At 44.4% G+C, this 17,246-nt stretch overlaps 2 protein-coding genes across 2 annotated transcripts in view; both read right to left on the bottom strand.

Annotated features, from left to right (window-relative positions):
• Window positions 1–2,006: 2,006 nt before the first annotated feature.
• Window positions 2,007–4,118, bottom strand: LOC306792339 (volume-regulated anion channel subunit LRRC8A-like; the record flags this gene model as incomplete). The annotated part of the gene is made up of 1 exon (XM_079289411.1): window positions 2,007–4,118. One exon carries the CDS (start codon window positions 4,116–4,118, stop codon window positions 2,007–2,009), a length of 2,112 nt encoding a protein of 703 aa, XP_079145537.1.
• A 6-nt stretch (window positions 4,119–4,124) lies between these two features.
• The window catches only part of LOC306792338 (volume-regulated anion channel subunit LRRC8A-like), a gene marked incomplete at both ends in the record, with an annotated part of 29,297 nt that continues 16,175 nt past the window's right edge, over window positions 4,125–17,246 (bottom strand). Inside the window, 2 exons of the mRNA XM_079289410.1 lie at window positions 4,125–4,128; window positions 7,322–8,063. Of these exons, the coding sequence (XP_079145536.1) occupies window positions 4,125–4,128; window positions 7,322–8,063 (746 nt within the window). The remainder of the gene's footprint in view (window positions 4,129–7,321; window positions 8,064–17,246) is intronic.

Here is a 17,246-nt window from a genome sequence, read left to right as displayed (position 1 = left end):
GTAATTTGTAATTTGACTTTTCAGCAACCACCAACAGGTGATCCAATTAGCTACAGGACATGGAAACGACAATGTTTGGTTAAATTGAATTGTTGATAATGCTATAAAAACAAAATGGGTGGCTGTATAGCTTGTGCTGCAGCTAGACCAGCTAGGTTCACCGAACCAGCACCACTATATCCTGAATCTGACCCAACAGGATACGCATGCATGACAAATATGACTAAAATGGCTACTCCACCAAATTGCACTACTCTGGCATCCATATTTAAAGTACAAAACCTGACCCAACGCAGACGCAGACATATCTTAGCTAAAAGAGCAGCTGGAGCTGAGTTCAGCCTGGACAGAGGTCCAACCTACATAGATGCTATCGGAGTGAACCAGAGGAGTGCCTAATCAATACAAATTGGTATATTAAATTGCAGTAGGTTTTGAGAGTATCGCAAGTATTATTCCATGGATAACTGTGAATAAAAATGTTGATCGTATCAATTATGTGCATTACAATGTTCTTCGTTTGGCTAATCATACTAGGGATGCAATAGAGGGTCTGGCTGAGCAGCTGGCCCCACTTCTTTGATTTCTATGCAAAACAAAATGGCTTTGGAGCTTTTGCTCAATGTTTGGAGATCTGTGTTGCACTAACATCCCCAACAATACTGCGCCGGACGGTTCAGTCACAAAAGCACTGAATAGTCTGAGGGCACTGTCAAAAGAAATGCAGGAAGCATCGGGTGTGAACAATCCATTTGGAAATTGGATGGAAAACATGTTTGGAAAATGGAAGCACCTGATCTTGTCAATAGCAGTGTCAGCGGGAGTGTTCATTGCAATACTGGTCTCATGTGGATGTTGTATAATACCCTGTATTCGTTCTTTGGTTGGCCGTCCTATCACCACTGCCCTCTCCAAGGAACCATTACCACCCCCTCCTTATGGAGCTTACCCAGTATGGGAAGAGCAGAACAGCCTGGTAGGGTCAGGAGAGGCAGAGGCAGACACCAGCGTGTGAACAGGGCAGAAAGGTAAAGAAAGTGACGTCCTTCAGACGTCAAGAGAGGGATTTGTTGAGAAAATTAGCTTATATTAGCTTATATACAGTTTAATTAACAGCTAGCTTATATGCAGCTTTAAGTAGCAATTGACTTATATACAGTTTAATTAATCACTAGCATATTTGTAGTTTTAAATAACCATTAGCTTATGCAGCTCTATTAACCACTTATACAGTGCTCACAGCACACACTAAGGCCAGAGAGAAGCAGGAGAAAGGTCACTGATTTAACTGCGACACAAGGAACAGGACGCCATCCTTAGAGAAGATAAGAAAGAGACAATGAGACAGTGAGACAACACCGCCCAAGCTGAGCCCGGCTCTTCATACACACTCTTTCTTAGGACCTCTCGCCTCAAAATCTCACTCACACTGATGGAAACCAACGCCTACTGGGAGGGGCCAAGGTGGATGGACATCCACGGCCTCCATCCAGGCGCCATAACGTACAAACGTGCCACGCCTGCATCTTTGACTTTGGCCAATGTGTATCAAGGGGTGGAACCCCTATATTAAGTTTCACGCTGATGTGTTTAAGCGTGTCTCATGGTGAATCTCTGCGAAGTTCATCCATTAGCACCCAAGCTTGTTTGATGGCTGGGCTGAATAACTCATAACTCTGTTGATAAATAAATCTATTGCTTTGATTTAACTATACGCCTCTGAGAGCTTCTGTTTCATTCTTAAACCTGCTCTAAGTGTGAAAGACAACTACATCACATTTTTTCACAACAATAACAGAGGTTAAGTGATGTTGTGTGCCTGTTGTGCGTGTGCTCTCTTCATGCAGCCCTTACTCCTCTAGCATCACCAGCAAGTTGACATTTGTGGTTTTAGTGAATTTTTATCTGGCCTTTGAGCGAATGTTATTCACACATGACTGTAGAATATATTGGCGGAGATGGATGACCTCTCTAAGAACAAAGGAAATGAGAATGAGGGTTCAGATTTAATGGATTTGTTTTCCTCTCACCCGGTTTGCCGTCACAGCAAAGTACTGCAGGTTCTGGAGGAAGCCCACGTCGGCGTGGATGCTGGTCAGGTTGTTGTGACTCAGGTCCAAGAAGCGCAGCTTGCGGCAGAAGAACAGCTGACTGGGCATTCTCTCTATCTTGTTGCAGTTCAGATACAGCCTCTCCATGTTGGTGAGCATTCCGATCTGCATGGGGATGTAGGCGATCTGGTTGTACCACAGCTTCAGGCACACGAGCCGGTGCAGGTGATGGAAGCTGATGATCTCCTTGATCGTCTTCAGGTTGTTGTCCTTCAGGTCGATCTCCTCCAGGTTGTACAAACTGTAGATGGAGTGCGGAATGCGTTCGAGGTCGCAGCGAACGAGCTCGAGCTCCGTCAGGTTGACCATCTTCTTCAGGCTGTTGAGCACCATCAGCTTGGTGCCCTCGTTGTTGATGGAGAGCTTCTGGAGGTGCACACCCACATCCGTCACCACCTGTGGCAACTTGGTCAGGTTGCTTTTCAGACGGAGCACCTTGAGCCTCTTGAGCTCCCGGAGCCCGTCGATGACGATGTAGCGGTTATTCTCGGCGCTCAGGTTCCCGGTCAGGTGCAGCTCGCTGAGGTTCTTCAGGCTGTAGATCCACAGCGGGATCTTCTTGATGTCCGTGAACTTGACGTGGAGAGACTTCAGGTTCTCTCTCAGGAAAGCGAGAGCTGGCGCCTCAATTTTAGCCGGCGTGTGGTAGAGCCACATCTCCCTCAGGATGGTCACGTCGGGGATGAGCTCCAGCTTGAGCACTTCCAGCTCGACCAGGTCAAACACCGTGTCCGGGATCCCGCTGAGCAAGAACAGATGCAGCTCCAGCTTTTCCTGCGAGTTCTTGGTGATGCGCTGCCTCAGCTTCCCCAGCGTCCACTCGTTGTTCAGGTTCAGCTGCCGCAGCTTGTTCTCGCTCACCTCGGACAGGAACACAGCGAAGCGCTTGGAGTACAGAGGGTCGTACTGATCGATCATGTGGAGCATGAAGGCAAAGTCGTTCTTCAGGTCGGGGATGTCGCTGTAGCTGCTTTCCTCATGGATCGATTCGAAGGAGTATCGTTTGAGGGAATGGCTGACCATCCAACAAAGAGTGTACATGCAGATGAGACCGTAAACCACCACCAGGCTGATGTAGAAACACGCCAAAATCTTGAAAAGAGTTGCTAACGGGTGAGCACAATAGAACGTGCTGTACCCTGTAAGTTTCTGAATGTTCACCGTGCACACCACACTGAACCTGATGTAGCGTACATAGTAGGCTGTGTAGCTGATTATCAGTATGAAATTGATTACTTTGATGATGGTCTGACATATGTAAAGACGGTACACGATGTCACCCTCCTCTACGTGGATCCTGAACTTCTTCACCTTCTCAAAAAGAGCCTTGGCCTGCTCCCCTTCCTTTTTATCCAAAACCCCAGTTTCTGAGCGATCGATTATTCCTTGTTCAATCCTGGACTTTGTTCGCTGGAGCATGGGCACGCTAGCCTCAACGTCCTCGCTCACACACGAGGCCTTCTTGTCTGTCGAGCCGTTCATCTTCCCCAAAGGCTTGGGGTCGCTCTCCTCCACCACCGTCTCAGACAAAGCCCTGGTTGTCCACGGGGAGTCAAAGCACTTGAGGAGGATGGAGACAAAGTGCTCCAGTTTAGAGCTTGTGCGGGGGAACTTGAACCAGAAGTTACTGCAGGCCAAGAAGATAAGGGTGTGGAGTAGCACCAGATAGGGGAAATATTTGGCAAACCAGTGCAGTTTGTTCTCGTAGCAGACGGCGTCGACATAGTTGTACCGGTGATGGTCGAGGTCGTACTGAATCCCCTTGGGTTCCGGCGCGTCGGCGCCGCTCACATTCGGGACCGGCATGGTCTCGCAGGACCTGTTGACCACCCACTTGCAAGGCAGGCAGATCATCTTGTCCTGCGTGACCTGCAGCGTGCCGCCGAACACCGCGATCATCAGCCTGACGATGGAGATGTAGTCGGTGAAAACGTCCCACCATGGCTTCAGGATGCGGTACGCTGGCTGCTTGTCAGCAAAGTACCGGAGCTCTGTGATGGGAATCATGATGGTTTATCTGACAAGACAGAAAACAGGGAATTAGTGGGGGACATATCAAGTTTAAATCATAATACAATGTTTCGGAAACCTGAATGTATTGGGGGGGGGGGGGGGGGTAAATGTTAGCATATCAAAATGTCACTCAACAATGATACAACCTGCTATGTGGCTCTACAAATGTGAATATTTTATTTGCTAATAAACTGAATATCTTTAGGTTTTTCGACTGTTGGTCACATGAAACCAGCAATTTAAAGATGTACGTTTAGTCCCGCAACTTGAGATGCTACTAATGATTATTTATACGAAATGAGATAAACAGCAAATCGTCACATTTGAGAAGCTGAAACTGGCAAAAGATTGAAGTTTTTGCTTGAAAAATGATGATGCTGAAACTATTAATGGATTATCAAAATAGTAGCGGATTACTTTTGTGATGTTGGACTTATTGAAAGCAAACACCCTTGTGTATCCCCAAGCTTCTTTATGTATAAAGCAACGGACTACATTTCCTAAAAGATCTAAACAAATTAAAGTGTGTAGTACAGCGTAGCTACCGCTAAACAAATGAACAACATGTTAAGAAGAGGAAAGACATCCCCCTTCTGCTCGCTGCAGTGAAATAAAGAATCAGGCAAATTAATAAATCCGACACACAAGTAGGGACTCAACTCCAAAACAGTTATCATCATCACACATGGAGTCCATTCAGCGAGTTTAAGGCCAAGTGTGGAGGACACCAGACATGTAGCACACAAAGAGCGGCAGTCATCGTATCTGCTGAGGAGTCTAATGTGCACCGGGGTTATCCTGGGTGGGCGCGCTGCATGTAGCGAGATCACACTGCGGTTCACAGACTGCAGAGCCAGCTGGATGTAAAAAGCACTGCAGAGCCTGAGACAGCATGCATGTTCACACATATTTCATAATATACATCTCCTGATGTGCAGCAATGTGTCTGCACAAACATGTTCACGGCACGATGGATATGGAGCAGTGTCTTCTTTAAAGGACGACGGTTTGGAATTTAATCTTTAAGAAGTCGGCATGAAATCACACTTAAACATCTGGTCGGGATACTGAACAACAACTCTCTCAGCAAATAGGAAGTAAAACCAAGCGGGCTGTTGACCACGTAGCAAAGAAACCCCAAAACCAGAAGACTCTCCCGGGCGTCCATTTACACTTAAGCACTGTCAAACCACAGCTACTTACATTACTCACATTAACTCACAGATTAGACAAAGTCACTCCATCCATAATTCATCCAGATCAAACCAGCTTTATCAAAGGTAGACATTCATCCACTAACACACGCAGACTGTTTAATTTAATCAATTACTCATCATTACAATAAACTGGTACCATCATAGCCTCCTTGGATGCAGAAAAAGCCTTCGACAGAGTAAACTGGACATTTCTCACAAGCACATTACAAAGATTTGGCTTTGGGGAATCATTGATTAACTGGGTTAAATTCTATGTACTTCACCGTCAGCCACTGTCATCACTAATGGACAAACCTCACAAAGCTTCACACTGCACAGGGGGACTAGGCAAGGATGCCCACTCTCTCCCTCACTTTTCAACATTTTCATTGAACCGTTAGCTGCAGCTATTCGTCAGAACATCTACATAAAAAGGAATTCAAACACTCAACACCCATCACAAGATCAGTCTCTATGCAGATGATATATTGCTCTTCCTACAAAACCCCTACTCATCACTACAGGAAACTATTAAAGTCATGGAAGCATTCTCTAATATCTCAGACTACTCCATTAACTGGAGTAAATCATCCATCCTTCCATTAGATAGTAACAGTTGGGATGGGGCAGCCCATACACCACCTATCCCTTTCTGCACAGGTGCCATCACGTATTTGGGAATACGCAGAACAGCTACAGTTAAAATGACAATACTTCCTAAAATAAATTACCTATTCACAATACCATCTCAACCCACCCACTCCTGGTTCAAGTCGCTTGACTCAATCATTACTCAATTCTACTGGAAAAATAAAAACACCAAGAATTAAACTGGCCACTCTACAAAAACTCTCACTCTGGTTTGGTTTTTTTAATTACTATTATTATATATATATATATATATATATATATATATATATATTTTTTTTTCCTCCATCTCAAAAGGCTCAAGGACATTCTCTCACACACACACACACACACACACACACGCACACATACACACATACACACACACTGACTATATGATATTTGCTGGCTTTTATCCCACTGTTCTTGTCATCCTCTTGTTGTTATGTCTATGTATTGTCTTAATATTGTCTCGTGTCTTTCAATAAAAAAGATTTTAAAAAACCCAAAAAAAAAACCAATAGTCTCATCACTTCTGTGTCCTATTGTATCTCCCTGTCCGCTCAACTCAGCCCTTACTTTAAATTACACAAATATAACATGTAAATACATGATGTATACAACTAATGCAAATTAACCATGAACATCAAATATCAGATGAAATAATCAGCATTAAATACATCTGTATCAATAACCTAGAGGCACCGGTAAATATGACTAAATCTATGGTTTAAATACACTTATACTGTCATCTACTGGTAAAACTGGTAAACACTTTGACTTTGCATCTACTTCACGTTCACTAAATCAACAGCAAAATACGGTGGAAAAATAAATATCAGTGCCTACAACTCTGAACACGAAAATTACTTTGATTAAACTATATCACGAACTGTATTGCATCAAATGCACCGATTAATCGAAAACTTAATTATTGCTGTGTACATAGATAAATGAATATTAAACAGCATATAGTCAACTACTGATGCTAACGCACTCCCATCGGCCCAGATTAATTAATTAATGTATAAAGTTCTTGAAATATTCTTCTTTCCCGGTTACCTGCTGTGCTCTGTGTCTCGTTTTAAATGAAAAAACAAAAAAGGGATTTGCAAAAATGAAAAACGAGAATACCATGGCATTTCCGTATTTCCGTATTTTTTGACTGAACGGTAAAACAGATGACTAAAACGTACACGGACCTTATTTGACTTTGGTTCTTGGTTTTTCCATTTTTGAATTCAGAACGAAAAACGGAAATACGACCGCCCATTTCCGTTTTCCCGTTCTTGGTTTGAAACGAAAAACCAGAATACCATGGTATTTCCGTATTTTGGTTTTTCCGAATTAACGGTAAAACAGATCAGAGTGTACATGCAGATGAGACCATAAACCACCACCAGGCTGATGTAGAAACACGCCAAAATCTTGAAAAGAGTTGCTAACGGGTGAGCACAATAGAACGTGCTGTACCCTGTAAGTTTCTGAATGTTCACCGTGCACACCACACTGAACCTGATGTAGCGTACATAGTAGGCTGTGTAGCTGATTATCAGTATGAAATTGATTACTTTGATGATGGTCTGACATATGTAAAGACGGTACACGATGTCACCCTCCTCTACGTGGATCCTGAACTTCTTCACCTTCTCAAAAAGAGCCTTGGCCTGCTCCCCTTCCTTTTTATCCAAAACCCCAGTTTCTGAGCGATCGATTATTCCTTGTTCAATCCTGGACTTTGTTCGCTGGAGCATGGGCACGCTAGCCTCAACGTCCTCGCTCACACACGAGGCCTTCTTGTCTGTCGAGCCGTTCATCTTCCCCAAAGGCTTGGGGTCGCTCTCCTCCACCACCGTCTCAGACAAAGCCCTGGTTGTCCACGGGGAGTCAAAGCACTTGAGGAGGATGGAGACAAAGTGCTCCAGTTTAGAGCTTGTGCGGGGGAACTTGAACCAGAAGTTACTGCAGGCCAAGAAGATAAGGGTGTGGAGTAGCACCAGATAGGGGAAATATTTGGCAAACCAGTGCAGTTTGTTCTCGTAGCAGACGGCGTCGACATAGTTGTACCGGTGATGGTCGAGGTCGTACTGAATCCCCTTGGGTTCCGGCGCGTCGGCTGAAAAATAAATATCAGTGCCTACAACTCTGAACACGAAAATTACTTTGATTAAACTATATCACAAACTGTATTGCATCAAATGCACCGATTAATCGAAAACTTAATTATTGCTGTGTACATAGATAAATGAATATTAAACAGCATATAGTCAACTACTGATGCTAAGGCACTCCCATCGGCCCAGATTAATTAATTAATGTATAAAGTTCTTGAAATATTCTTCTTTCCCGGTTACCTGCTGTGCTCTGTCTCGTTTTAAATGAAAAAACAAAAAAGGGATTTGCAAAAACGAAAAACGAGAATACCATGGCATTTCCGTATTTCCGTATTTTTTGACTGAACGGTAAAACAGATGACTAAAACGTACACGGACCTTATTTGACTTTGGTTCTTGGTTTTTCCATTTTTGAATTCAGAACGAAAAACGGAAATACGACCGCCCATTTCCGTTTTCCCGTTCTTGGTTTGAAACGAAAAACCAGAATACCATGGTATTTCCGTATTTTGGTTTTTCCGAATTAACGGTAAAACAGATCACTAAAACGTACACGGTCCGGTCTAATCTATATCATGAATTAGGTTAACGTGACTTCAGACGGGGCCGCTCTGTAGGTCTGCCAACGCCGCTGGACATGCTGCTCGCTAATCTGTGGGTTCTGGGACCCATATTTGAGAGATTATGGCAATTCTTGCATATGTCAAAAAATCCACTCATATAAGGGACTAAGGCATCAATTAAGCCCTTTGGGGCTGTTTTTGGGGACCTTAACTTGCAGCTACGAAGTCCAGATTATAGGTAGGTAATGGTGATGAGGGTTTCCCAAGGAGAAAATGAGTCAAATCTCTACCCTGATTTAAAGTATAAAAAGTTAGAGAAAAGACTGGTGAAAACTGGCTTTCGGCCATTTGGGAAAATAAGTGCCATCTGGTTCGAATCATCTCTGTTGGGTGCATTTGAAAAAACTTGGAAATGGCTTGTTGTCCTAATATTCACATATGATGGACAAAAGAGGACCCTCTTTAAGGCTCAATTGGATTCAAGTCATTAGCATGCTGCTAACAGAAGTTAGCTTTCCCAAGGGTCTGCAGAGATCTTGCTTTAGATCCTGCATCATGTTATCACAGGGGAATGATTTATGCAAAATTCAGGCAGTTTCAACCTTTCTCTCAGATTTAATGGGCCGTTTCTCACTTTCCAAAAACAGGCCGAAAGATAAGGCAATATGCCTCAATTTTGACCTTTGGGGCTGTGTTTGGGGACCTTAGTGTCAGGATCCAGGATCCCTGTCTGACCTGACGCCTCCCATGGCCACACCCTTGAGTGTGCACAGCTGAGGACACTCCAGCTGATCACCTCCTGCTGCCTGACACACCAGACTCAGGGCCCACTAATGAGGCTGCTGGCACTACATAAGCTCTGGCCCTGCAGTCTGGGGTTGTCAGGTCGTACCGTCTTTCACCCGCGTCAACCCCGTGGCGTCCTCTGCCCGCCTTGTGTGTACGGATTACACTCCGCCGCGCTGCCCTCCTTGTGTGACACGGACTACTCTCGCCGTCAAGCTGCCAGCCCTCCGGTGTCGAGCCACGGGCCTCACACCGTCGCTCTGCCACTCTGGTGTCGGACCACGGGCTCCTGTTGATAAAATTAGCATATATACAGTTTTAATCAGCAATTAGCTCATATACAGCTTAATCAGCAGCTAGTTTATATGCAGCTTTAAGTAGCAACTAGCTTATATACAGTTTATTCAACAGCTAGCTTATATACAGCTTAATCAGCAACTAGCTTATATATACAGTTTAATTAATCACTAGTATATTTGTAGTTTTAATAACCATTATCTTATGCAGCACTATTAACCACTTATACAGTGCTCACAACACAGCAAGGCCAGAGAGAAGCAGGTGAGAGGTTACTTATTTAACTGCGTCACAAAAGAACAGGCAGCCATCTTTAGAGAAGATAAGGAAGACACAATAGACAGTGAGATTCAAGCGAGGGCCAACGCCCAGCTGAGCCCGGCTTTCTCCACACACTCTTTCCCAGGTCCTCTCGCCTCAAACTCTCACTCACACTGACGGAAACCAACGCCTATTGGGAGGGGCCAAAGGTGAATGGACATTCACGGCCTCCACCCAGGTGTCATAACGTACAAACGTGCCACGCCTGCATCTTTGACTTTGGCCAATGTGTAGCAAGGGGCGGACCCCATATATTAAGGATGATGCTGATGTGTTTAAGCGTGTCTTATGGTGGACCTCTGAGAGGGAAATCATTAGAGCCCATGCATGTTTAATTGTGTTGGCTGAATAACTTTGTTCGATAAATAAACCTATTGCTTTTGATTTAAACTATACGCCTCTGAGAGCTTCTGTTTCATTCTTAAACCTGCTCTAAGTGTGAAAAAACAGCTACAGCACATTTTTTCACAACAAAGTGGTGACCCCGACGTGATCTGATACGATACAGAGCTTCAGGTTAGAATGTTAACAGGCCTCTCCTTTTGATTCCAGATAACGGCGCATCACTCCCTTCGAGGCTGGGAACCCGATAATTGCCATCGGAGCGAAATTGCAGTCGGGGAGTCTGAGACAGCACCGGTGCACATCTCAAGGTGAGGCAGAGACCTATTTAACTGAATTCTGCAACATTGTATTCATAGAAATATTCTAAATTGTGCTCAGACTGTCCGAACTGTAAGTATTTGCTTAGAAATAGAGTAATTGTAAAGATTAAACACACAGCAACAGAGTTGTTATACAGCCATTTGGGGGGTTCTGTGAATATGTATGAATGAGCCCATCAGAAAACGTCAAATAAAGGCGAGAAATTACGCACTTGTGATAGCGTCGATGTGAGGTGTTGTGAGCCGTGTAACGCATTTGCTCGCAGACACGCGCTCCACGCTGAACACTCAAATTCATGTTGCAAAAGGCGTGATTTCTAACGTACTTATGGGATGTTTTGGGCTACGAAGAAATTGCATAACATGACGGGGATATATGTATATGTCATTGATGTCATTGATAAACTGTATTGAGAAAACTGACTGCGGGATTCCCGTATTAAGAGCATCGAGTCTTCGGACATCAACTCGTGTGTAGCGATTCAGTGAAAAATAGTGTTACTCTGATTAGAGTTTCCTCGACGGAGTTTCTGGACGAGAGCACAGAAGTTGATTATATCGGTGTGTTGTTAATAACGGACGAGATTAATGAAAATGGCCAGAACGTGTACAGGTCCAGAGATGACCTAGGATAAAAAGCAGTTAAATTGTATTATTTACGTTCTACCCTGATGGAGTAGTGGTTAAAATAACAGTCTTTGACGCGGTAGGTCCGGGATCGGCTCCCGGCTGTAACATTGTTTTTGACAAAAAGCAGCGGCCGTTGTGATGTATTAAAGAAGCAGAGCTCTTTGATATGTGTGTAAGATAGGGACAGAAATTATTATAATCTGACTGATTGTTTGCTGAAAAAGCATTTGTTTTTCATTTGTATCGTGGTCGAGAGATCAGCGGTACACAGTCTGTTTGATGAGATCGAGATAAAAGACAAATTGCTGTTACAATGCGTTCCTGATAAATGTGTGTCTAAAAAAAAAGAAAAAAAAAGAGTCAGCTCATCCGAGTGCCGTGCTTCTGACTGATTTACATTTAAAGAGACAGCCGTGTATGTTCTAATGTGTGTTCATTGTTTCACTGCATTTGTAAAGGTATTAATTACATACTAGACCGTATTTGTGAATTGTGCGCATTTCAAATTTGGTTTTAATTGGTGTTTACTGTGTTTGTTTGCTGAGAAGCAGTTGTCATTTGCGCAGGCGTCCAAGAGGTGTCTGTTTGTTTAGTTTGATAAAGTGGATTAGCTGTCCAGGAATAGGGAAAGAATCCTTTATAATCTGACTGTTTTTTGGTTGCTAAAAAGCTGTTTGTCATTTGCGTTGTGATCGAACGGTCAGTAGCGCTCCAGTCTGTTTGATGAGGTTGAGAGAAAAAGAAGCTTGCTGATGGAATGTGATGAGTGTGTAAAAAAGAGCTGTACATCTCCGTGTTCGTGACTGATTTATGCTTAAAGAGACGGCAGCGTGTGTTTTGATTATCTAGTAGGAATGCGGGTGACTCCGTGCTTGTGACTGATTTATGCTTAAAGACACGGCAGCGTGTGTTTTGATTATCTAGTAGGAATGCGGGTGACTCCGTGCTTGTGACTGATTTATGCTTAAAGACACGGCAGCGTGTGTTTTGATTATCTAGTATGAATGCGGGTGACTATTTGCTGAGCTGTACGTTTTAACTTTTGTTTATTTGTTTGACTGTGTTTCTAAAGATTCCTTTACCGCATTGGTGATCTCTGCGCATTTAAAAATGGCAGTGTGTTGCAATTTTGTTTGAATGAAAGTGCATGTTTGAAGCGTACATAACCACGGCTGTGTATGGATTCGATTTCGTTTAAATGAATGCGATTATTTGGAGCATATATGTAAGCGCTGAGACCTGGTTCAGAGTTTATGCTGTTTCTGAGTTTCTTTGTGTGTTAGAGACAGCCAGCTGAGGCCGTGCTTGGTGTTTGAAAATGTTGGTGTGTTGTTTCAAAGGTTGGTGTCCAGAGTAGGAAAAACACACATTATACACGACTGTTACATTCACACACACACATAAATCACTAGAATATGCTGAGAGACAGCTGAGGGTTAATATAAGTGTCAGTTTTACTGGCGTAGTTAAATTTATTGGAAAAATTGTGTTCCTTAGGGATCGTTAGCAAAGTGTAATGCGGAAACACAGCAGTCACTCATGCAGCCAGAGAGAGAGAAAAAAAAAAAAAAAAAAAAAAAGTTTTAAAGCCGATACACAGCTTCTATTGTTCCAGCCAGACAGTCGCTAAAATTATGAATATACAAGGTTAACAGCTGCTACAAATCTTCTATTCATTTAGTCAAGACTGGCGGTGGGAATATTAGGGAGGATTTGACTACTCCTGATAAAAAACACAGATGCGGCCTTGCTTTGTGTCCACTTACAAAGACAGTTAGCGGAAGATATTTAAAAAGGTGGGGGCAAGGTTGTCTCTCTCTGCCTTATAAACTATTTAGTTACAAGCCATTGCTTGAGTAATCAAAACATAGCATTTCACACCTAGCAGGGATATATAGGCAGATTTGTAAATAACATATATTCATACACTGTTAAATAATATGCGTTATACTTGTAATGCTTATATGCGGAGTTGTGAGGTCACTGTATGAAGGTTTAAAACGCCGAGAGAAGCACTCCGTCATTCTCTCGTACAACAGAATAAAGATCAGTGACCTCTGCACGGTAATGCTTGCTAAAACCATAAGATTATGGCTGAAAATTGCCACATTAGTATAATGGACGAGCTTTTGTGTCCGTTCACACAGAGACTTCGAAATAACTCTATAACTGTACTGTTTTCGTCCTCTTCACCATAAAGTGTTAATAATAAAATAGATCATCATTTCACACACACACATATTACAGAGAAAAGCAGGTTTTAAGACATGCAGCAGTGTGAATGACATTGATTTGAGTTCAACCAGACACCAGGAAACTTGGGAGGAGCGTTGGCTCCCTCTGCTGGTGCTTTTGAAAAAAAAAAAAAAAAAACATTTGTCCTGCATGTTGGCTTTTCTGTGGCCTATTCAAGAACTGCAACAGGAACAATGGACAGGAGTTTTGGCTCCATCGTGTGGACATTTGGGAATACTGATTTCAGACTCTCATTGCATGTTACAGAAACACCCATCATGGCGGAGAAATTCTCCTCTTATCTGAGCATCTTGGAGAATGCTGTCCAGGAACAGAGCAGGATTAATGGACGAAGCAAACTTTGGCCAGTGGAACAACACGCCTACCAACGATTGATAAAAAGATGGAAAGATAAAGCCATTTGGGATGGAGAACGGCTGAATTGTTCCCCTTCAGAAGAGATGGTACAACAGATGAACAGGGAAGTGATGAGACACTGTGAAGAGAAGAAGAACGAATGGCAGGACAGAAATCCAAGATATCTAAACATGGGAAAAAGAACAGCAAGAAACAACGCAGCTGCAGAAAAAGGCGTCTGGCCTTATCTTAAAAGGTGCTTCGATTTTGATAACAACAGGATGGGCAGCAAGCTGATTCTCACTGGAATCGAGAAGAGATGGATGGAGCGGGCTGGCAAAGAGCCATGGAACGCAATGGAGCTGGATGCTGAAGCAGCACGTTCACCACTAGAGGCCGCCAAACACAGCGGAGGCATGTTCCCGGCCCTAACACCCTCATCCACTGCCCCTCCCTCATATGCCGACAACCCATTCACCCCTATCGACAATGACAAGCCCAAGCATGAACACAGCAACCTGTATCCTGACCTGCCACCGCAACACAAAGACATGCATGAACATGAACAAAGCCAACTGCACCCGGATCTCCCACCTCCCCCTCCTGATTATGTGCCCACAAATAACCCTTTCATTCAGGCTCCAGTAAGACCAGTATCAAAGGGGTTCCTGAAAGGCATCTTCGCAGTAGATGAAGGAGAGCTGCAGATACCTGTCTCAGTAGAGGAAAAGGAGAGAAGAAAAAGAGCGAAGCAAGTTGAGAAGACTGTGGGATACCTGATGACTCAACTGAGCGCCCTAGGGCTGCGAAACACACCCGGACCTGAAACTACACCTACACTAATTGTCGACGCACACAATGAGCCACGCTTCGATGCTTTCGCATTGACAGCCCCACTCGAAACTCGGCACAGAGTGAGCAACTCAATCAGAGACCGTTACCAACACAGACAAAAAGACGACACACAAGAGGATATTCAAACCCTGGAACAACAACTGGAGGAGCTCGAACAGCTGGAAAAAGAACATGCAGCAGCAACAAGCTATACGCCTTACATGGAGGCTAGTGGATATGCTATACCACAAGCGGACCTGTGGGTTCCTGGTACAGAGGAAGAGAAGGAGCTGATCGAGCTAGCTGCACAGCCAGCCAACGAACACAAATGGCCACAAACACATGAAGTACAGAGGCTAACGCTAAATGGAAATTTCACCGGATATGCCACAGCCCCATCAACAACGCGCAGTGGACAACAATATGGGCCTAACTCATGTCAGATGCCACTCAGACCAGCTCCAACAGCTGCAGCCCCTCACCAGATGGCATTTATTCCCTTCTCCTTCATGGACATGTCAACACTGCTGACTGCCCTTCCTTCACTGTCTTCAGGAGCAGAGCCATGGCTAGAAGAGCTAGATAAATATACAAAGTCCCACAAACTGGCACTTGGTGACTACAGAGGCCTGCTGGCCAGAGCATCTGACCCACACACACTGAAAAAGCTTGAAGCCGTAGCAGGAACCACAAACGCGCCTGACCCCACGCCCATAGGCGGTGTCAGGCTGTTACTACATCAGGCCTTAAGAAGAGAGTACCCCACCCCAACAGACCACAGCCAAATGTCAACCTTCATGGCCAAGCCTGGGGAGCCTGCTGCAGATCTCTTAGCTCGCGCTGAGCAAGTATGGAGAACAACATTTAGAGAATCCCCAGATGCATCTCAGACATCAATGGCACTCTGGAGAAGCATGGTGACCAAAGGATTGCCTGCAAAGGTAAGAGAGGCGATTGAAAACACTGTGGCCATCGCCTCCTTCACTCAATCTGCATGGAGAGAACATGTACTGCATCACTATGATAAACACAGAACAGCTGCAGAAGCATCAGATGTGGAGCTCAAGGCACTGCAAGTGGCACTGATGAAGAGACAGCTGTCTGACCTGGACACGGCCCAAAAGATTGCAAAGGACAAAAAGAAGCAGATGGCTCAACTGGAACCACTAGCAGCACAAGTGGTCCCTGTAATGGTGCAGCAGCCATGGCAACAAAACCAAAGAGGAGGACAAAGAGGAGGTGATCAAGGGGGTGGCCAAGGAGGCACTTTCTACTGCTACACCTGTGGAAAACCAGGCCACTACTCACGTAACTGTCACACACGTGACCTGTCACATCAACAAGGCCCAACACGTGGAAGAGGAAGAGGACCCAGAGGAAGAGGAAATTATCAGAGAGGAAGAGGAGGCTTTCAGGATCCACGAAACCAGAATCAAGCTGGACAGCCATACCAGGCGCCACTAGGAGGCACTGAGCAATGGACGCAAAATGATCCTAGCTCCGGAGAAAATGTCAACCAGGCACTACAAGCTCAGTGGGCGAATAACTATTATCCCTACTAGGACACCCCACAACCACCTGGCACCGGCATCATGAAATTTGGACTAGCAAGTGAGCCAACTCTCACTTGCACAATAAACGGACAGGCACACACATTTTTGGTGGACACAGGGGCAACATATTCCAGCCTCACGTCTCCACAGGTCCTGTCATCTAAATATGTGTCAGTGGTTGGGGTCTCAGGCGCGCCAGAACGCCAGTGGTGCACTAAACCTTTAAATGTCCAAATTGGAAGTCAACAATGGTCACACAGCTTCCTATCAGCGCCAAACTGCCCAGTAAACCTACTGGGCCGCGATCTGATGACTAAATTCGGTCTAACAATATGGCTAAACAACGAAGGGGTCCAGGTCTCACTGGACCCTCCCCCTGCAAGCACACTATCAATGCCTGTGCGAATACTATCTATGCCACAAACATCCATTAATGTGGAATCATTGGATGAAGAAGTGTACTGGCTGAGATGTCTAGCCACAGGACCAAGCACACCAACAATTCAATTCTGGTTCAACATACACAGAGAACAGATCCAAAGACTGCATCCATATAAAACTCCTCTACCATATGTGCACTGCACTATGAATGTCACGGACGATCCGGACTGCCCATATGCTGAAGATTGGGACATCAATATGGCACACCTAACTCCACAAATAATATGTCATGATGTGTATTGTGGAAAAGAAGGCGTGGCAGCAGCAGTGATATTGGATGATTATCAGACCAAGTGGTATGGTCTCAGCAAAGAATCTGCTCCACACGTCACCCTAGCGGTTGGATTTGGACAAGAGGCCAGAGGACTCGGCCCCATGATTAAAAGAGCACATACTCTGTCATGGACACACACAGATACAGCAGGACTGCTGAAGGCAACAGAAGAAGATATGTGGCGATGGATCATCTCTACCAAAGAACACACACTACCTGAACATTTACC

The sequence above is a fragment of the Melanostigma gelatinosum genome (genome assembly GCF_949748355.1).
Source record: "Melanostigma gelatinosum genome assembly, chromosome: 18".
Taxonomy (NCBI): Eukaryota; Metazoa; Chordata; class Actinopteri; order Perciformes; family Zoarcidae; genus Melanostigma; species Melanostigma gelatinosum.
The sequence above is the reverse complement of the archived record's forward strand: the minus strand, read 5'-3'. Positions and strand labels throughout refer to the sequence as shown.